Source organism: Platichthys flesus, chromosome 3 (genome assembly GCF_949316205.1).
Source record: "Platichthys flesus chromosome 3, fPlaFle2.1, whole genome shotgun sequence".
NCBI classification, from domain to species: Eukaryota; Metazoa; Chordata; class Actinopteri; order Pleuronectiformes; family Pleuronectidae; genus Platichthys; species Platichthys flesus.
The window spans coordinates 16,515,408-16,536,697 of NC_084947.1; the positions used below are offsets into that span (position 1 = coordinate 16,515,408).

Here is a 21,290-nt window from a genome sequence, read left to right on the forward strand (position 1 = left end):
CCCCCGATCTGTCCCACCTACATGATTCATACTACCCATGTGTCCACAATGCAATTCCTACTGGTGTTTAATAACTGAGTTAAAGGGGCGTTCCGCTGATTTAACAAATAAAGTGTTTGGTCACGGTAGCACTCAGCCTTCTAAAAGAGCTTTCTGAAGTCTGAGAAAACTTGATGTTCAGTTACACTTCAAATATTTCCCACACAAGCTGTGTTAATAACTGGGGACTAGGAACTTGAAAGATAAGCACATTTAACATCACCACTGGAGTCTTTAGAAAAAATGCCACTGAGATACATTACGGGAATTATGGAGTCCATCCTTTTTTCAAGCTTCATCCACACTCGGACCAAATGTTTGAGTATCTCAGCCTCTGCTGCTTCGACTATGAGAATCCTTTTACCAAGGAGGTTAGGTCTTTGTGGAGGGGTGAGATAAGACCCAAGCCGTGACATTTTGGTGTGGATCCAGGGAATGTTTTTACATTTTCTTCAAGATGGCGTTTTCCACCATGTTCCTTGATTTCTCCGAGAATAGTTCATTGCTCCGGATGGAAAAAATCAAACATGCTGAGGGGACAAACATTTACGAGTGTCAGATCCAAATATCAATGCATATCTAGCAGATTCCAACACTACTGTGGGCCGGTTTTCCTGTAAGCCCCTCAACTTAGGTTTTTCAATGCATTGTGCCTGTTATTTAAGGTTTTTGAGTCAGGTGTAGTGGACATGTAAAGAGTTTGTATCATGCAGCAGACTGGGTTGTGACACAGAGATAAGTCAAAGCATTCAACTCGAGCAAGAAAAATGGATTAACTGCAACAGCAGCGACCTCACGATGATGCTATACCCTCGTCCTCATGTCTCACTTTCATGTGCAAATAGATTTGTTTTTCTTCTTCAGCTATAAAACCCATTATTCTCAATCCTGTCTTTGTATCGGTTTGGACAGATCCCAAAAATGTCCACACCAGCCCTGATGCAGTCAGTCCCCCTACTCTGGGCTTCAGGCGTGTTTGAAGAGATCAACAAATGTCTATGAGAGTGTGTGGAAGCCACATGTTGAGAATAATCACTGATATTCGGGTTCTGTGACTAGAGAGAGGAAAAGAAAACAAAGGTGAGAAATTGAACAGACTTAAGAATCACTTCAGTCCCCACATTTTCCTTCGATGCCCATAAGGCACCCGAAGTTTGTTATACTGGCAAATCTTTATTGCCTCGTCAACATCATATTAGAAAATTCTCATACGTTGCTTGATAAAACGTACAATAAAAACTACTTTAAATACTTTAGATATGATTGAAATGTACAGTATATCAGACAATTCTATATTTAATAAATAATATAATACATCAGCATTTAGTGCATGTAGATGGTCAACTTTTATTAAATTTAAAAGCTTAATTAGAAAATACTTAAAATTCGACAAAAATATCACTGAGAAGATATAAATATTAAATTTGTAATAATTCAAACAGGCATTTCTTTTAATTATCAATGAGCAAGAAAGTGTCAATAAATAGAATCAATCTCAAAATTAATGCAACATGATTGAAATGAATTATAATAGCGAGGAAATATAAAACATAAACAATAAAAAAATCAGTAGGAATTCTAATAATTTCACCTATATTTTATCTTTATAGAGCGATTAAAGAAGGACATCTTCTCCCCCACCACCACCACCACCACACTTCTTCCGCTACTAGAATAAAAAAATTAGAAAATTTTAAAACACTTATCTGGCTTTCATCTTTTCAATAATAGTCCCACTTTTCATCCTGTGTGAATACACACCCTTCTTTAATCTCAGCTAGAATGCATATACTTCATTCCCAAGCGCGTTTCTCTCTTTTTTTAAATTCATAAATGAGATCTTCCTCCTGCAGGACCTCTTCTGGACCAGTTGATGATGTGTAATGGGCTCAGTCATGGGGGCAAGTGCTTTCTTTCAAAGTCTGCTTTTGCAGAAGCTGAATGCAATAAAACAAATAAATAATAAATAAATGCAAGAGAAAAGCCAATGAAAGACAGTTATGGAAGAGATGAAGGACGGATCCATTAGCTGTTGGTGGATGTAAAAACCCTTGCAACATAATGCCACTGCCAAAACCTGAAGGAGGGGGTGGAGGTGGGGGGGTCTGCGCTACAAAAGAGCTACAAGTGGTGGAGTGGAAGGATTTTTTGGAGTCAGGTGCTGGCGAAGAAAGGCTCACACTGGGGGCACGTTCAATCAAGACGTTTAGCTTAGTGGAACGATGTGTTTCCTGGAAACCTGCAATGGCCGTTTTTGTTCTTTTGTTTGGTGGGTGTGTTAGAGGTGTAGTCCAATAAAGATTCAAGATTAAATATAATTATTATTAGGCAACATAAGATTGGGCAACATGATACTCAGAAGTCCAAATGTGAGTCAGCACTGACGTGTATAGGAACACAACAGGGCGCTCAACGTGCCTCAGTTTCTGTTTAAACAAACATTATGCAACGTTTAATCAAAGATGAACGTGTCCCGGGTTCACCCAGCAAGCATCGCCTCTGAAATAGGCTCACAGCGCCCTCTTGTCTCCATTTTTTGCAATTGCACTTGTTAAATATCTGGGCTCAGGTATGAAGTTGAGGTTATTACCACAAGTGAGTAGGATTTGACTGACCATGTATGTGTGCGGTCATGTGTATGTTAATGTTAACACGCACTTCAAACAACTCTTCTTTTCTCAATTCCCTTCTTGTGTGTTGGGCCACGCTTGGAGTCTGCGCCAAAAAGCCTGAGCGGTACAACACTGGATATTTTCTCCTGCTGATTTTCAGTCTTTGTGTCACATTCTCTTTCTCGCTGTTTTCCTTCTCAGTTGCATCCCGTGGCTAATCGAACAGATTGAACTTATCCAGTCGCTGCAGAAACAGATGGACTGGGGACCTGCAACTGTCTTGCGTTGGTTAAAACACGGCTCTCTTTTTCTGGCTGATCCGACAGAAGAAATAAACACAGTCCTGTAGATACATTTTGCTACAATACGTGAACGAAAGACACGCTTGATATAAATATTGATTATTTGAAAGGTGTATCGAGAGGTAAGTTGTTGCCATGTGACTGCCATTGTCTCCAAACCACGAGGGTTTCCAAACACTTTGCTGATTCCGTTATGGACCAGCCAGAGAAATGTCAGCTCTGCTTTGCTTGTGCTGGGGTCGTACAGTGTGGAGTTAGGATTAAGAGAGGAAAATGTACTTGATGTGAACGTTTAGTTTCGTGACAGTAATGGCTCTATGCTAACTGACAAACTGACAAAATGAGGTGGTGGTTTTTGGCGTTCTACCTCCTCTCTCTGTGTCCGTCTGTCAGACGTGGCAGGTTCTACCAAACGAAACAGCAAGGAGGAACAGTTCACTTTCTCTGACTAATGTGATCGATATGTGATGTAACACGGTGACAGGTGTCTACTTGACGTGAAGGTGGTGGGTGGAAGACACACAGTACAAAGACACCTTCCATTGCCATAACACCCCATTGAGAGTTACTTAGCTACAAGAAGAGGTAAAAACTAGTCTAGATTCATAGCTCTTTGTATTTGACCGGTGTACAATAGGACCTCTGCATCTAACATCCCTTCTTCCTGATTCATGACCCAGGGTAAAGTTGCCCCTCCTGTACGTACTATGAAAAAAATTTTGTAACCTTCTCTAGACTAAAACATAAGTGTAAAAACTGTAGATCTGGTCCAGATAAGGAGCAATGGGCAACTCCACCCTGCTTTCACTTATGCCCTGGGCCCTTTTCCTCCCTGGTCCTATCAGTATCTGAAGGAGCTGACCAGTGTCCTTGTCACGTGTAGTTTTGTCTATCAAAGCTGCGGAAAGCTGACGGAGTGGCCAGTTTCCTCATGGAGAGGCTGTCAGTCTTGGCTGTTTCGGGCCGTGCTCCAGACTTGCTCCTGAGGAAGGGGTTTCTGGTTCCTGCCAGACCCCGGCCCCCCGGCCCAGGTACCCTGTCTGCCCCCAGACTCGATCCCCTCTCCATCCTCTCACTCACTGACAGGCTCTTCCGGTGCGGAGGGGCCAGCGTGAGGGAAGGATGGGAGTCATCTGAGGAGCAGCTGTTTGCCCGCTCCAGCCTGGAGAAGGAGGAGCAGAGAGGGGCCCCACTGGGTCCGCCAAGGCCTCCTAGGCGAGGGGTATCAGGGGCTGGAATCAGGTCCTCAGGGTCCTCTGGATCAGACTCTGTGTTACTAAGCTCTGCCTCTCTCTCTGGGTGAGAGGAGCCAATGTCTGAAGGCTTGTCAAAGGGGAATGAGGTGGAGCCTCCAGGGGAGTGGGAGCGCTCTGCTGGAGTGTATGGAGCTGAGACACAGCGTGTATCGATGCAGTCAGTGATGCTGGTGTACTCTGCAGCTTTTACCTGGACGCCTGCCCCCAGTCCGCTGTAGCAGCCTCTTGGAGTGAACATGAGGCTGTGGGATTTGACCAGAGGAGGCTCATCCAGGAACGATGTGCCTGCTGTACAGAGGTAGCGACTGCTCTTAGAGCGTTCAAGCAGCCCTGCTGAGGGAGGTGGGGATGGATCCATGTCCCACAGAGGTAAGGTTGTGTCGGGTAAGAGGTGGGCTGAGCACAAGGACAAATCAGCAGCTGCACTGTCGTCAAACATAGCTCCAGCTGTTGCGCTGCTGCCTGGCCTGCCCTCAGAGTGCCTGTCGCCCAGACCACTGGAGGCAGCGCTGCTGAAGTCCCGGCCTCCCGGCAACACCGTCTCCATAATATCTGACTGCAGCGACAGGTCTCTCCGGAGTGGCGGGACCACACGGAGAGGATCCAAGAAGACCTCCGCGGGCCCCACCTCCTCAGAAGTTGAGACATAGATATCAATGCATGATGATGGACGGTGTTGCTGGGATACCGAGAGCGTTGCCAAGGGGAGGGGCTTAGACTCCTTAGGGGCGGCAGCTGAGGACACAGATTGGGAGCTGTTGGCTCGGTGGAGACTGAGCGAGCGCTCTTTGAAGAAGCTCTCGGCCCTTTCAGCTCCACTTGCGCGTTCACCGCCACGAACATAAAACGAGTGGCTCCTTGTCCGTGTGGTCATGCCAGTAGGAGACGTAGGGGACATGGAGCCCTCAGCTGTTCCCTCCAGTGCCTCCTGCATACGGTAGGCATTCCCCTCTGTGCTGTTAAAGCTGCTTTGGCGAAGGATGTATGTTGCGTCCGGGCACTCACCATGGCGGAGAATGTATGCAGAGTCTGTGCAGTCCGATGAAGTCCTGGAACGCACTTTGTTGACCTCACCCCGTTCGACCCCTGTCACACGCTCCAGTGCGACAGCAATTCGGCCAATCAGCTCCTCCATTTGTGCCAGACGAATATCAACAGTCTGCAGAGACGCCTTCATGAAGTGTTCCCTCTCATTGACTTCCTCCAGACGCATGGCCATGTTTTCCACCCTGATAGAGTAGAGAACAAATGGAGAAAATGAGACATTAGAAGCAACGGAGAGGGGAGAACAGCGGGGAAGGTGGTGGAAAAAAAGGTGGCAGTAAAAAAAAGAGAGAGAGACAGAGAGACCCCCCCCATACAAAAATAGATAAACCATAAGTCATGTTATCTCAATGTTCAAACCGGACTAAAATGATTTACATAGGTTGAAAGATTATGGTTTAACACATAAGGACTATGTTTCTGCTCCATCACTTTCACAATCTACCATAGGCTGACCTTTCAGAGGTGACTCTGATCCTCTCATCATTTGAAGAGTGGAATCTGTCATCTTTCTCCCTGAAGTACTCCTCTATACACTGCTCCTCAAAGTCATGGACCTTCTTCAGCTCGTCCTCTGTGATGAAAAGCTCTGTGGATGAAAGAGTTTGACAGTTAAAATGCTGCAGTGGCACATTTATTCCGTGTTATAATAACAAAAGTCCAAAATGACAAAACCTATGCTTTATATTTCAAGGTATAAAAACTCTTACTATAGTGCTAAATATGAGCACAGAATATGATTCAAAAAGGTAAAAGTGATGTGATTCTATAAGAACATCCTGAGTTTAAACAGGCGTGTTTTGGGTTTTCCTCTCACTCACTCAGTCCGTAGTCCCTCTCGTCGTCGTCGTGTTTGCGCCAGCGACAGCACAGGTGCTTGAGGACCATGGTTATGTGACTGAAGATGATGAGCGGTGGAGGAAGGACTGGCCGCTCATGGAAGGTCATAATGAGCTGGTAGCGCTGGAACTTCCAGACCTGGTTGGAGATGGACTTCACCTCGAAGAATGTGTTACTGTGGTGACGGACAATCACAGACCGATATGTCAAAAACGAGGACTGACTTATTGTCCGCAAAACCAAACATCACAGCCTTTTTATATATAACGTACCCATTTGATTGGACGAGGGACTAATTCCTTCATGGTGCATGCTCCTGCACTGCAAAGCCAAGTTTAATGCAACACAGCAACTGTTTGCTGTGATGTGTAATGTGATTGACCTTCAATTTAATGACCCCCCCCCATTGTGCACTATTGGTGAACAATTACACTGACAAATGAAGACGGTTCTTGCTTTGTGGACTTTTCAGAGGCACAACAACAGATCATTAGCATGGTAATGTCTCCTTGGAAGAAGTTCTATCCCATTCTGATAATAAAATCTGCAGCCCGCCTCTTATGATTGTGGCTTAACAGCATCTCAAACTACTATTTTCCTCTTTTATTTCTCTCCTACACACACTTCAAAAACATTATAAAATGTACACGTCTATGAGTAACATCCAAGTCTTTCTATTCTGTTATATTATAATATATTGCCTTGCTATGTTTAAGGTCTCTTTACGTACTTGAACACAGCTATTAGAAGGTTGACAAGGAGTATGTTGGCGACCAACAGGTAGCACGCCATGATGGCCGGGACGATCCAGGCACCCGTCTTACAGGGAGGCAGGGACACCACCCCCCCGTCCTCTGTTGTGATGTTCTGCCCACAGGGAGCTGCACACCGTCACCAAAGAAATACACACATGTACAAGTTAACACAAGGGAAGTATGTCTTCAGAAAGAGTCTTGAATCCATCAAAATTATATGTTAGACGAAACATTTAGATGCACAACAAATTAGAAAGACATGCAGACGTGTTACATAAGGAGGAGACAGTTTAATGGAAAGGAAAATAACATGTAAAGTAAAAAAAAAAACATTAAAGAAAATGTAAAAGAAATATGAACTGTATGTTGAGTTAAAACAAGCAGACCTGAAAGTACAAAACAAAGTGCATGACTCCATATTTTTTGCAAACAAACAAGAAGCATAATGTGTTTTTATGCTTCTTCTGTTAAAGAGTGGACACAATAATGGTAGGGGGCTCATGTTCAGAAATGTGAAATCTGAAAACAAAATACACAAAAAACACACATTCGTCATGTCTCATCACAATCTGTGTTTCCAATATATTCAAACATGCAGTCGATGTTTCAAATATATTGTCACATATGTGTGCCATAGCTTCGTTTAGCAATGGTTGATTGCTCTGAATTATAGGAAATGTATTTCGGATACATCACATGTTTTTCCATCTGTGATGGTTCAGTTGCTGTGACTTAACTGGGGAACATTCAGCATTAGGTCTTGGTTTGTTTGCCTTTGAGATTCATTCTAGTCATGCTCGTCATTGCTCGACAGTCAATTGTTTCACACAATGCAGCCCAAAGATAGAGAACTGAAGTAATTGGAGTTTTACCTTCAGAAAATTTAGATAAAAAAACTCTGACAACTGAACCACGTGAAAAAACAGATTATAGATGATGAAAGGTGGTTGTTAAATATCTCCTGCTGTGGGTGTTTGTATGTCTTTTTCCTGTATGATTTGATATTCATGTTGAAATCTGAATGCTTACTTATGTTAAATGTTGACTACACTGGTAGAACGATTTTGGCAATGTTGCATTTGCTCTGGTGAGAAGCTGAGCGGGCGTCCAAGGAGGGTGACATGGTTTATGTGACAGACGGTGTTAACATGGCAGGATCACTTTTTCAAATTTTATTATTTGGAAGTCAAGAGGAAAAAAATGGGAGGAGGATACATCAAGGGAATATCAAATTTGAAAAACTTTGATAGTTCCTCTTGGTGCTTGAACATAAATGCAATAAACTAAAGAGGGTAAATACTGCACATTAGACACCATTTGAAAAGTGCTACTGCCATATAACAGTGCCATTTGCCAGCCAAAATTAGTCAGGGTAAAGTTGCTTACAAGATACAGTCTTAGGTCAAGCTACTTGGTAACATGGAGAAGACATGTCGTCCCATAGAATCGAAACCTTTACACTTCAGATTCTCATTAACTGTTTTCTTATTCTTATTTTATAAAGTAGCTGACCCAAGATACCAACACGTGACAGTAACTTTGACCTTCGAGCATGTGGCGCTGCATGCACACGTTTGTCTCAAGTGGGCTCTGAGGTAGGAGTGGGCATGACATGGTGCTAATGTGAGGATGATGAAGGGGTGAGGTGGGGCAGGTGGATGCGGTTAAACTGAGGCCTATATCTATAGATTTACTGGGATTTTGACTGTGGGATGGACCCATATTACGCCAGGTTCCGTGAGTTCGCAAGAAATTTTCGCCCAGCCAGAGTTTTTCTTTCAGCCTGTGCTGTAACTTCCTACTATGCATATCTGAAACAAAGAATAAAAACATTATTTCAGATCTCTTCTCTTTGGGCCACTCCTCACGTCCTGTACACACCATCAGATATATACTACCATACATAGAGACAACACAACAGCACACAAATACACTCGCACTCTCAGGACATTGTTCCCACAGACACTGCTCACAAGCTGGTTTGGATTGTTAAGTCAAAAAGTCTACGTCTATGTTATTAAATAATAGAGACAAAAAAGGTCATGACAAAATGACAGTAGACGTTAATGTGATTTTTCTTGAAGGAAAGTGTTTTTATGTTAGTGTTGTAAAAAGGAATCTAATATTTCAACTTGTGGAGGAATGACTGAAAACTACTCCAATATCTCTGCATTGAGTTGTGTGTATTACGTTTTCCCATCGGAATTAGGGAAACAAATATCGCTGGTCGAAGTTCACCAGATTTGAACTTTCTCCTGTCTCACCACGGGAAGCAAATGTTTGATTGGCCCCCTTGCTCTCACTGATTGAAAGTGAACAGAAGGCAAAGGTTCGCCACTGATACACTTGCATAAGTGTGACCGGGCCCTCAAACTAAAATGACGCTTATTCAGTTCCGACACTCTGGCCCCGGACTTACGGTCGATCTGGTCTGCGAACACCTCTCCGTATATCATCCAGTAAGGCATGAAGAAGATGTTGCGAGCTAACATCCAGGACGGGTCCTCGTTCGGGTGGAGGATGGCCTGTCGCGCCACCCCAAAACTCATCAGCACCACCAACATGATGATCACAAAATACATCATGTCGATCATCTGACAGGGAGAGGGTTGTCAAGGAGAGAGGGGAAGATAAAAGACAAAAGGAACAGCAGTTGGTCAGAATGTTTATAGAAGGGAACAATGATAAAATAAGAGGGAAAGATCAAGTTAAGAAAGCAGAATAGGAACGTGCTGTTTCAGCTTGAGAAACAGTTAAGGAAAGTGTTGAAAGAGTTGGAATCGTATTTTGATTATTATCCTTCCCTGATTCTTGGTTGGTCAATTAAATCTTAATTTAATTTGTTCTGGAATTAAACCTGAAGTTAATATTTAAAATGCACTTAATTCAGGTTGATCCCAAATTGGATATGAAAGTCACAGAGGTGAGTGAGGTAGCCCATCTTCCTCTGGTCTACTTTGTATTCCACGAGGCTGCTGTTACACCGTGTAATTTCTGATAAGAGTTGTCATTTATTCTGGAAAGCTGAAACACATTTAACACATAGTCTTTTATTTATTTATTGCAGTTGTTATTTTGACTAGTTTTACTTGTTTGAATTACAAGATGGAAAACCAATTTGCCAGGAACAGGCTTTTATAATGCTGCAGTTTTTTAAAACAAAGACATCCTTTGTCTAAGCGGGTGTGGGTAAGTCTATTCCTCTTCTAACTCCTTTGACTTCAAATCAGCTTGTGAGGCCACAACAGCATTTATGTCAACACCTGACAATGGTCATTGAATACAAATTCAAATTCATCTCTCTCCAACAAACTAATTGGTTATTTTCATCAAACAGAGTTTGACAGTCCAGTCAGACTGATGCAGATTTGGGCTTTGATCCTTTCCCTGCGTCTGGCATCATGTGTGAATCACAGGCTATGATCTTGTGATCAAACAATGAGGTTTAGGGGCACGGACCTTTGTTCGGATGGAGCCTGCATACCACATACAAATTAAACCCTTGGGATCATGGAACTCAGTTAACTCATAATAAATTATAAACCATGTTGAGTTGAGTCAAACTGCAGAAACGAAATCGCGACTCATTAATCAGTTGGCCGATGTGCGTCTTTCACAGACACATCAGCGTTTGTTTGCTGAAATGTGCTGAGGTGAGAACTTTTTACAGAATAAACAATGCAGACCAGATGAACATTTATATTGCAATTCTAGTCCTATACTTTTGGTTGTATTTGATTTTTCTTTTTATTTATAGTTATTTAGAATAGAGTTTAAATGTTTAACTGTTCAAAATAAAATCTCAAAACATTGGGGACATTTCAGAATTTTGAATTTTTTACCCCCTAATATCGCTATCGACAAAGACGCCCCAAAATACACATCACTCTAGCTCCAGTCTAAACAATCAGATATACATCGTAGGAACAAAAAATATAAGAGACTCATCCAGGCTCATCTCACCATTTTGCCAATCATCATCACGTAGGGTCCCAGGTACTTGTTGACCCCAAAGATGTCGAGCAGCCGGATGTACCAATAGATGATGTTGACACAGTAGATGACTCGGCCGTAGCTCATGAACGGAGGCTCCTGGAGACGCAGAATCATGCCGACCGAGAATATGAGGATGGCCATGAGGTCTGTGATGTTCCAGTACTCCTGGAGCCACACCTTCACCTTCTGTAACAACTTCCCTGGCTCTGACATCAGAATCTGGAAGAGATTCACGAGGAAATTAGTCAAAAGGAAAAACAAGAAAAGCAGGAATAATGGAAGGGGAAAACTGAAGTGAGACCAGAAGGTGCTTGAAATGGAATAGAAACAAAGAAATGCAATACATCAGGGACACCATAGGAGGGCAGTATGAGTTCAATCCTGAGAAAAGCGAGTCAGGCGTGTGGGGATGCATTGCTGTGCAGCTGACAGTGATTTGACACAATGATTAATGCATTTCATACATTTATAGTACAAACTCAGCCACAAAGTGAGACTGAACCAGACAGTCCCATACGATAACTCTTTTTCTTTCTATTTGCTTTTTATATTTCTCTTTCCTCACTTCATCTCCACCATCTCTCCCCTCTATTCTCGTTCCATGTGATCTCCTCCCCTGCTTCCACCTCAGTCGATCGCCGATTCCCTGTCTACTATGAGCTGTTTGACGACATGGACATGAAGCTAAGCCTCTGGTCTGCACCACAGCTCTCAAAGAATTCAGCCGTAAGCGAAATAATGTTGACAAGACTGATGTCTTCAGTTCAGTCGATGGATAAAAAATCCTTATTGTGGGTTCAATAGGGCTTTATATTCACTTTGCATATTTGTATGCTAGAATACAGCGTACCTCTCTCATCTTCTCGATGCCGTTAGTGAAGATGTAAGCGATGACGATCCACTCCTGAGTAGACGGCCAAAGATCCATCTTCACCAGGACGATGTAGTTGAACAACATGAGGTAGCCCACATATGCCATCTACATTAAAACACAACGGCAGAGGGAAATCAGCAGGGGCACGTTTATGGTTATGCATTTTCCCTAACATGAGCAAGCTGCTCACCAGGTTCAAACACATCGAATCAAAAGGCTGAAAAGAGGTGAGAAATGTTTTCTGTGAACAAATTAAATACTTGCTTAGTGAATGATTGACCCTCGTTACACCCCTCTCTAATGCGTTTTTTCAGATGTAATGCTAAAGATTTGATGTAAGGACACCCTATTACCGTGGTCATCTGTCCACCTTCATTTTCTCAAATTTGTACTCTATGGATCATAACGATACAGATCAGATGAAAGATGAAGCTATACATGTATATTAAATCATTTCTTGCTCCCAGATCGCATTTACAGGTTTTCAATCAAATGTGGGATATTCTTGATTGTTCAATGGTTTCCGCTATCAGAGTCAGTCTTCTCCAGGAAAGTAAAGAAAAAGATGATATAAATCTAAATGTGGATATACATTATAATAACAGTGATTTCGCTTCTCCTTTTACATTTGTAATGATATTAAAATGAAAAGTCTTAAACATATTTAAATTTCAGATTGAAGTGACTTTTTTCCAGTTATAAGTCAAGCAATCGCGTGCATAATTGTGCATAATTTGTTTGTGTGATAGGTTTGATAAATATCTCTGTAAACAGGGCCAGGCTGAAAAGCGGGTGATGGGCATGAATACAAATGTGTAGTGACGTAAAGACCACATGAAAACCCAGCATCTGTTCCAATGGTGCTATAATGAAATTCCCAGTAGTTTTTTTTTTAAACTGAAGGGCAAAAAGGAGAAGTGGGGGCGAGGACGAAGGGAGAAAGTGGGATGAAACAAAAGGCAGTCAAAATATCTCTGCATGAATAAACAGTGAAATCCCTATAAAGAGAAAATATGTTTTTGCTGGGTAAGCATTTTGAAAGGGCCCGAGAAGAAAACAAACAAGAAAATAAAAGATCAGCTTTTAAACACACAGTCAGATAACCAGAAAACACAAGCTATACATAAACCTCTAAGACATAGAGTCACAGAATCTGGATGAACTGTGCTAGATGGGGACAAATAAACTAAACAAAGAAAACCTTTCCCACACATGTAAACGCCCTAAAGCTTAACTTAAAATCAAATAATATTCGTTTGGATAAATATTTAATCCAGTGGAATTATGTAATGTTTCAGAGGTTTCCTCACTTCCCTCCCTTGGACTTTTATCACCACACTGCTTCCATCACGCCTCCCATGTTTTCCCCACAAAACTCTCTCACCCGCGTAAATCTGGCCAATAATACGGTGGAGCTGGAACAGGAGGTTAATGGCGATGGAAGCACCACGGAGGCAGCAGCTAACCACAGGGAAACCAGCAATTGATGCTGTTGCAGATACAATAAGGCCTGACAGTGCCAGCAGGAAGCCGTGCGTGTTAGTGGGTGGTGCTGCTGCAGCTCACACTGACCGTATGGAACCAGAACTTGACAATCGGTGCGTTGTAGAACTCGTATATTTTGCGTCCCAAGGGGATGAGGCGGTGGCGTTTCTGAACCTCCTCGACATCCTTCTTTCTGGATGTCTCCGTGGTAACCTTACCCAGCATTGCCTGGGCAAATGCAAACCAACAGCGGAGCGAGGGAGGGAGGAGTGAAAGGTGTGATGAGGGATGAAGGGAGGGATAGTGTGGGTAGAGGGAAGTGTGACGGAGGAGGAGGAATGTGTGGTGGGGGGTGCAGAGAGAGGATCGAGATGAAGTGAGTGGAAGGGAGTTGGGGAGGGGGCAGAAAAACAAAGACAAAAGGAGAAAAAAGGGAGAACGAGTAGAGACGTTGTATTATGGGCTACAACACAGTTTTAACATCATCATCATCATCAAAAGAAGCAAGCACAATGTCATCATTCCAAATTGTGAAATGTGTGTTTGAGGTGGAGTGTTGGGTGAAGGCTGGTAGCCCAGTATGACGCAGACAAATGGACACTCATGGATTGTGTCCCAGACAACAAATAAGGTGCAGAGGAGACACACAAGACAATGACAGAAAGAAGACAGGCAAAGGAAAGGAAGAAAGATAAGACATAGATATCTCATTTCAATCTGTGACACAGTTCCTAATCCATGAGAGAGGGCTCGGAGCCCACTGATTTTATGGGTCATGGTCTCAATGTCCAAGCAACACCAGACCTCTGAGGGAGTTCATTCATGAAATTGTATTGTATAGTCGACCTGGGCAAAGATCAAATTTAAAATTTGTCCAAACATTTGAGCCTCGCTATGAGCTGTTGGCTTAAATTCCCAGGTGGCTGAAAAGGGAGAAAACCACAGCTAAGAAATCAGCAAGAGATCACTATCGGTATGAAAACTAGGGATTTCTATTTTATTCCGAATTTGTAAAAGTTTTGTCCAAGGTGCACACAGGCAGGGCCTTCAGGGTGAACGGATTCAGATGCCAGTTTAATCACCTTGTCTTGAAATCATGGTGTGTACTGTAAATCACACCATGCCAATTTACTGCACTGAACATGCACATTGTCTGATCAGCAAGTGGACACAAGCTATCATCTAAAGCATCTGAGGATATGACAATACAATCTCCCTCTGTGGTGTGTATCTGTATGAATCTCGATGTGATTCATAAGTATCTGAATGTGCATTTGCACAGTCAGAAGCCAGGGCAACAGGAAGGGGCTCATTGCAAATGCATTGTCTGAAAGCATGATTCGTAGTTTAACAACACAGTGCCTTAAGGACAGTGTGTTTGTGTGTGTGTGTGTGTGTGCACGTGTGAAATGGCCCGTGTTGTGAGTCTTTGCGCTGGCTTGCAGCTGTGCTCAATGCAGATGGAGAGTATGTACAGTGGTACTGAAAGGCGTTCAACTTCAGTTCAATCACTTACTGGGACGATCTTAAATCCAGTTTGCGCGTTAACCTGCTTTTTCAAATTCTAGTCGTCATTTAATCACGTAAACTGGATCTCAGTATCATCTCCAAGATTGATTGGATTGAAATGGAACGGGTCCTAACCCTGCTGTACATCCACGTCTATGCAGATGGACCAACTCTTAAACTGTGAGCGGGGAGAAGGTGCTCAGACTCTGCATGATTTAAGCTCTGCAGCAGCAGGCGGACACGGTTACATAATGCAAAAGCCTGGGCCTCCCATGCTCAGCAGCCGACATGCTGAGTGGTGTGCTGCAGCAAGCCATCACTGATGGGAGCGTGTGAGGGGCAGCAATCGACCAGCATACAGTACTGTACCTCGATCAAAACTGAGCTAGGAGAGAGAGAGAGGGAAGGATACAGAGAGCGAGAGGAGAGAGAAGGGCAGGGGGGGCTGCAGAATGAAAGATCGAAAGCGAGAGGAACAAAAGAAGCAAAGAGAGAGCCGAGCAGAGGACAAGAGGGGGGAAAGGAAAGGCAGAAAGGCAGAGAAGGAGATAGATGCAAGGGAGAAACATACACGAGGGAACCCACAAGCGGCGACAGACTTGAGACGCTACAACTCCACGACCATGTCTCTGCTGAGACGACGAGAAACAGGAAGAGGCCGGTTTGGCTGGAAGTGTCCAGTTGGCCAGAATAGAGAGACAAATATGTTTGTGTGTAAATGTGTGTGTAAATGTGTGTGCACATCATTGTCACACTGTGGTCAGCAACAACATGTAAAACTGGTCCACAGGCGATAACTATGAACAATACAGAATCTGGACTATGTGGGCAGTGAGGTGTTTATAATCCGAACAGTGTGTGTGTGTGTGTGTGTGTGTGTGTGTGTGTGTGTGTGTGTGTGTGTGTGTATGTGTGTATGTGCTAAATCTAAAGTTTGAATATGTGTATAGATTCTGAGATGCGGGGCTGAGGTGGGTTCTCTCACCACGGAGTTGTACTGCGTCTCACAGTAAGATCTTACTGTGAACTCCATGTCTTCATCCTCCTTCTCCTTGACCGGTTTCTCAGGCTCCTCCTCCTCCTTCTCCTGCAGGTAGGTCTCCTGATCCTGGGGCATGTACGACATCTCGTCCTTGTTCTTGAACTCCAGACTCAGGATGGACGGAGGCAGTAGTAGCCCTAAGATCACCTGGATGAGGGGGAGTGGGGAAGGAAGAGGAGGTGGTGGGAAGTTAGGGGAAGATTACAAAGGGACAAAAAACTGACGCTCCACCTCTGAATCATGTCGACGTTAGCGCGCCTGAATGACAAAGGCTTCATGTTTCTGACAGCTCAGGCGGCGGATCCCATCAATTACAAAAGCATTAGTCCGAATAGACAGGGATTAAGACCACTGAGCTGCCACGATGGATGCCAGGGATACACCGCCACGGCAGATAAAGGAGGCAGACGTGCTCTAAACACTTCAGATACATAATAGGCAAACTAGAAAAGCAAAAGGCTGTGACCACAGTGAGAAGAGGATGGGGAGAGAGAGAGAGAGAGAGAGAGGAAGACAGAGAGCAGTGTATGTATGTGTGTGTCTTCTTATCTCTTGAAGCAGCTGCCTTTAACTAATTGAATTGAACTGTTTTCATTGCACTGATGACCTGAAGTTACGTAACAATCCTTTGTGATGAGTTGAGGAAAGGAGTGGTTACAAGGGGTAGGGAGCTTAATCACAAACGCAGCTTCAGCTTACTTGTCAAGAAGTCAAAGGCAAAGATATCAATAGTTCAGGACTTATCGATATGTGAAGAAATCAATGCACTCAGCGGTGAAAGTGATTTGTAGCATGTTCTGATATGAGTTATAGAGGGTTGGAGCTGAGCGTCAAAAATGCGCACACACACTGTTTTGACAGCATTTTGACAATGTTATTTGTTGTGCATCATCAACTCCTGAGGGCTTTGAATCCTGTTTGTTCCACTTGTGGTTTCCTCTCCAATGAGGTTGATTTAGAAGCAGCACACCCCAAACCACCCCACCGCTCCTGCAGTCCCGCTGAGGCCGAGCAACGCTTACACCCCTGCTCCCAGAAGCTAAAGCAGCCAGACCCATCATCCTGTCTCCCTCTGTGCATGAATGAGTGTGAACCCACTCGTCCTTGCAGCGACTCCCAGGGCGACTCTTCATAATAAATAACCCCAACCCCTATGATCTGAGCAGCTGCCTCATATCATCCTGCTGCCAGGAGTCCAAATAACCCATGTGGGCAATTTGTTTTCAAAAATTCAACCCCTGCCCTTAACTCAAACCTCTCCTCAAAAGGATGTTCAACCGCACCAGCCTCAGTATAAAAAATGTACGACACAATTTCAAGTTTTTTTTTTGACTAATTGAGGTCAGTTCTTCAGACGCAGGCTCAAAGTAGAGAGAGAGCATTGTCGGCTTATACTAATGAAGTGGTGTAGGAAGTTCAACCACGAGGGTCACCTCGCCCCGATGCTCGTCACACTTGCAGATTGTGTTCAGTCCGGAGATAAAGCATTTATACTGTCAGAGGTGACCTGTCTACTTTTCCCAGCCCGGTGCACACTCTCCACATCCTGGGGAATTAGTCATCAAGGCCAAACCATAGTTATAACCAGCCACACCGGGGGCTTCCCTCCTTTGGCTTGTTAAGTGCTCATTTCTAGAACATTGTTGGAATAAAAGCAAGTTTTTCACCTTTATGGTCTGGATTATATGTATATATTGGATATTCATATAGATAAACACTGCAGAGCAGATGGGTAACTGGAATTAAAGTCTATTCTTTCAGATTAAGCCTAGTGGTCTATGAGATTCAACAACCACATGACTTTGCCAAAGAGGTTCTGTTTTCACTGTCGAGGTTACTTTAAAAGGTTTACTTTAAAACAACCAAACCAATTTCCATCACATTATGAGGAGGGCTGGGGCATGTCCCCAAGGAAGAACTTATAAAAAATGTTGGATCCGGTGCAGAGCTTGATAAACATGCAGGTCTTTTTAGCTGGAATTACTTGAACATGGCAGAATAAGGAGTTAGCATTGTCAGAGGTAAGTGCTCTCAGAGGGAACTTATCGTTTCTGAATAGACCTGAGCAATCAAGAAATGCATTGATTTTTCATATTACTGTTGAAAAATTAAAAGGGTGGTTAATGAGCACAAACCTCTGGTCTCTGCTTCTTATAAGATATATAATGCTAAAAACAAACATGCAGGTTTCATTCATTTTCTGCACAAAGGTTAATAGCAATCCTGACATCCTCCCTTCCACAACTGCCTAATTTATGACCACCCTCTACTTTTCTACAAAGGAGTGATTTGGGCTGTGTCTGCAGTAGTTTCTCAAGGAGGTCAAAAGGTTTCTCATTACTTTTCTGCCCAGCTTCCCTCTGTGGTCGTCTGAGGGACTCGGTTGTTCCACAATGAGTTCCTCTCTAAAGCTGTGAACTCCAGACTTATGATCTAATGTAACTGTTCTTTTACCCACAGGCTATCTCAAACATCTGGCCTACTTGTGTTACCTTCAGACCGGAGTTCTTGCGCATGCGCAGGCGTCCCATCCACATGTCGGTGAGCAGCATCTGACTGCAGGTGTGAGCGATGAAATCCCTGTGTTTGGCCGCTACCGCCAGCTGCAGGCAGGTGGCGTTGCTCCAGTTCTTCAGCTCGTATGTCAACAGCTTCATGGCCATCTGCTCATCTTGTTTATAGGACTGGTCAAGGAGTTCCACCGCCAGCTGGGCAAACTCTCTAGGAGATTATACAGTATGAAGGAGATACGCTGGTCAGGCTCAGACATATCATCAGAGACAATAATACACTTTGTCCAAAAGTATCAAAATGTAATTAGTCTGGTCAATCACCGACCATCTGGATGAACTCAAGAGAAAAGATTTAGCATGAAAACACTTGAACACACACACAGCAATAAGAAGTAAGAAATGCTCTGAGCAGTTCTCATAGGTTTCGAATTCAGAATTATAGTGCAATGTATAATATTTCTTTGAGAATGAAGAAACACAATAAGAACAGTATAGAAATCCAGAAATGTAACATGGCAAACTCATCCATCCATCCACGAGCACATTGTTGAGCACAACTTAATTAAAACTTCAAATCTGCAAACAAAAATGAAACACCACCCACTGTTCCTGCATTTCTGAAAGATTTTACTTTCAGAAACAAAAAGCATGACTCAATAGAGATCAAGTTTCACCCTGATATCCACCTTAAAGGTCTCACCAGATACACATGCACACGCCCTCAAAATACACACAATATTTCACAATGCACTGGAAAGTAATCGGTCAAGTGTGGAACAACAAGGCACTAGCCCTGCTGGGGAATGGAGGATTTATAAAACAAGGGTTTACAATGAAAAAGACACACAGCACATGACAGGTTTCAGCAGTGTTGCTGGATACATGAAGGAGTTTCTGATAAATTGCCTCTCTAATGAACCACTGCAGTCACAGCACAAGGTGACTCTTTCAACAGGATTTGTTTTTCTGGTTTGTTGGTACCTTAAATTGTAAGAAGTCCCGACAGAATGCACTACTATTTATTTTACCACACATTCTAAATAACACCGGTTCAAACAATTATCCGGTGAGTTTCTACAAATAGACACACGCAGACAGACGTTCATGGGGGGAGAGGGGGGGAGGTGAACGCTGGTGGAAGAGGTTATTAACTGAAAATTAACTATTAATTTCATAGCCATATTTTTCAAGTCGAGGTGATTAAACTGAAATGCAGATTGTTAACTAATGATGATGTATGTTATTAGATCTCTGTTTGTATGTCATTTACATCCTGTGGGAGTTCCATTTAAAACAGGTCAGCTTCAACAGCAGAAAAGCCACATTAGAGTGTTTGTGTGTGTGCATCAGCACACATGCTGGAGTTTGGCAGCACATGTTCCCATCTGGACTCTCAACTCAATTTTGGTGGAGTCAAGGGTTTTGTTTGTCATCATGAGAAGTGCAAACAATGTTTTGTTCACATTACACTGTGGGTGTCTAGGGGAACACTAATGTGTTCAACCACCTGATTAGAGACTATATAAAGATTGATGACATTACAGATCAATGAAAGTGAAGCCAAATCATTTTGATGCCTGCAGTATAGATCATAAATCCTACCTCCTCCACGCTGGTGGATGGGACATTGACCAAATTAGAAAGTCAAAGTACATGTCAAATACATTTTCTAACAGATTGTTACTGTCATTTTAGGTACTTCTCATCACAGTGATTTATGTTCAAGTGTTCATGTATCCAGAAGGGTTTGTTGGTATAATACAGGCTAACTCGTCATTATTGACGGCTGATGCTTACTTGTGATTGGTACTTGTAATGATGGGACCACGATATCACAGCTCCACACTACGACCAGTATTTCACACAAAATCATCAAAAGCAATAGATTGCGGAACCCGTATCCATGATATGTCGACCATCCATATACAGTCTATGCTAGAAACTAAGAGTTATCGTGTTTTAGTGAGCCTAGAATCTACATAGGGAGAAAATGCTCTTCCACCGAGCCCCCATGTAGCACGGCCATGTTTCTGCAGTAACCTATAACAGCGAAACCAAAACACTGGCTCATTTGTATGTAATCTGAAAGCCAGCGTAGCTTCTCCTGCATGCTTAGAGAAGGAGGGGTGACTGGAGGGAGTTTTCAGTTGTTTGTCACCGCTAGACCCACTAAATCTACAACACTGGACCTTTAGTAGTTTAGTGCAGACATATAACCATGACATATCTCACCCAGGACAATCACACTATACAGGAATATCTTTGTGCATCGTTAGTGTCCCCCACCTAGAGTTGTGGTTTAGTTCCTGGGAGATGTCATCCACCATATCGTTCTCCGAGGCTTCGTGCGCCATGGCCTTACAAAGCTTACAGGCTACCAAAGCCTTAGCCATGGCCTCTTCGCCATGCTGCCAAAAGAACAGCGCCATCTTCTGACGTTTCATGAGGACGGCCCACACCATCAGTTCGTGGAATGGGAAAGGGAAGTGGTTGATTTCCGGGTCGTCCAAATCGATGTCGACCTCTTCCTCTCTTTTGCGCGTGGTCTTCTGGCGGCCTCTGCGGACTGGCATGTCGTCCTGGTGGAGGGCCGAGGACAAGTGAGCGGGGTGGAAACACAGTGGCATCGATGAAGAAATTGTGCGGGAGACTTTTTTCAGATATAGTCACTACCATAAAGTCCGTAGAACATGACAACATAAGAGTGATTAAGGTTAGACATTCCTTTTCTCATGACTAACAAGCACTTGAGGTGAAGCATTGAGCGCCTCCAGGTTTCCTCACTGTCCTAAATGGCACATCAGCAGGGTTGTATTGATCTCCAATGATTTCACATTAAAACAGATGAGGACTAACAATGGATAATTACAAACATGTAAGAAATGACATTCAGTGCTAAAGGAATTGCTGCTTGAGTTATTACTATATAACGTGCACGAAGAAACATATGACAATACTTCTGGTGTAAATTATTCAGATAGGGACACTTCATTGACATCCATTAATAGGTAAGTAAATTTATG

General features: G+C 43.2%; 1 protein-coding gene across 2 annotated transcripts in view; it reads right to left on the bottom strand.

Moving 5' to 3' along the window:
* Window positions 1-1,511: 1,511 nt before the first annotated feature.
* The window catches only part of trpm3 (transient receptor potential cation channel, subfamily M, member 3), a 109,932-nt gene continuing 90,153 nt past the window's right edge, over window positions 1,512-21,290 (bottom strand). The window contains exons 15-26 of one of the 2 annotated variants that reach the window (XM_062384799.1): window positions 20,554-20,846; window positions 18,247-18,475; window positions 15,698-15,901; window positions 13,291-13,431; window positions 11,695-11,823; window positions 10,812-11,063; window positions 9,268-9,442; window positions 8,567-8,659; window positions 6,824-6,974; window positions 6,075-6,268; window positions 5,710-5,842; window positions 1,512-5,438 (exon numbers count right to left, since the gene is read on the bottom strand). In XM_062384799.1, coding sequence (XP_062240783.1) covers window positions 3,827-5,438; window positions 5,710-5,842; window positions 6,075-6,268; window positions 6,824-6,974; window positions 8,567-8,659; window positions 9,268-9,442; window positions 10,812-11,063; window positions 11,695-11,823; window positions 13,291-13,431; window positions 15,698-15,901; window positions 18,247-18,475; window positions 20,554-20,846 — 3,606 coding nt within the window. In that variant the 3' untranslated portion in view covers window positions 1,512-3,826. Of the gene's footprint in view, window positions 5,439-5,709; window positions 5,843-6,074; window positions 6,269-6,823; window positions 6,975-8,566; window positions 8,660-9,222; window positions 9,443-10,811; window positions 11,064-11,694; window positions 11,824-13,290; window positions 13,432-15,697; window positions 15,902-18,246; window positions 18,476-20,553; window positions 20,847-21,290 lie in introns of both variants that reach the window. The other variant, XM_062384800.1, reaches the window with a different exon arrangement.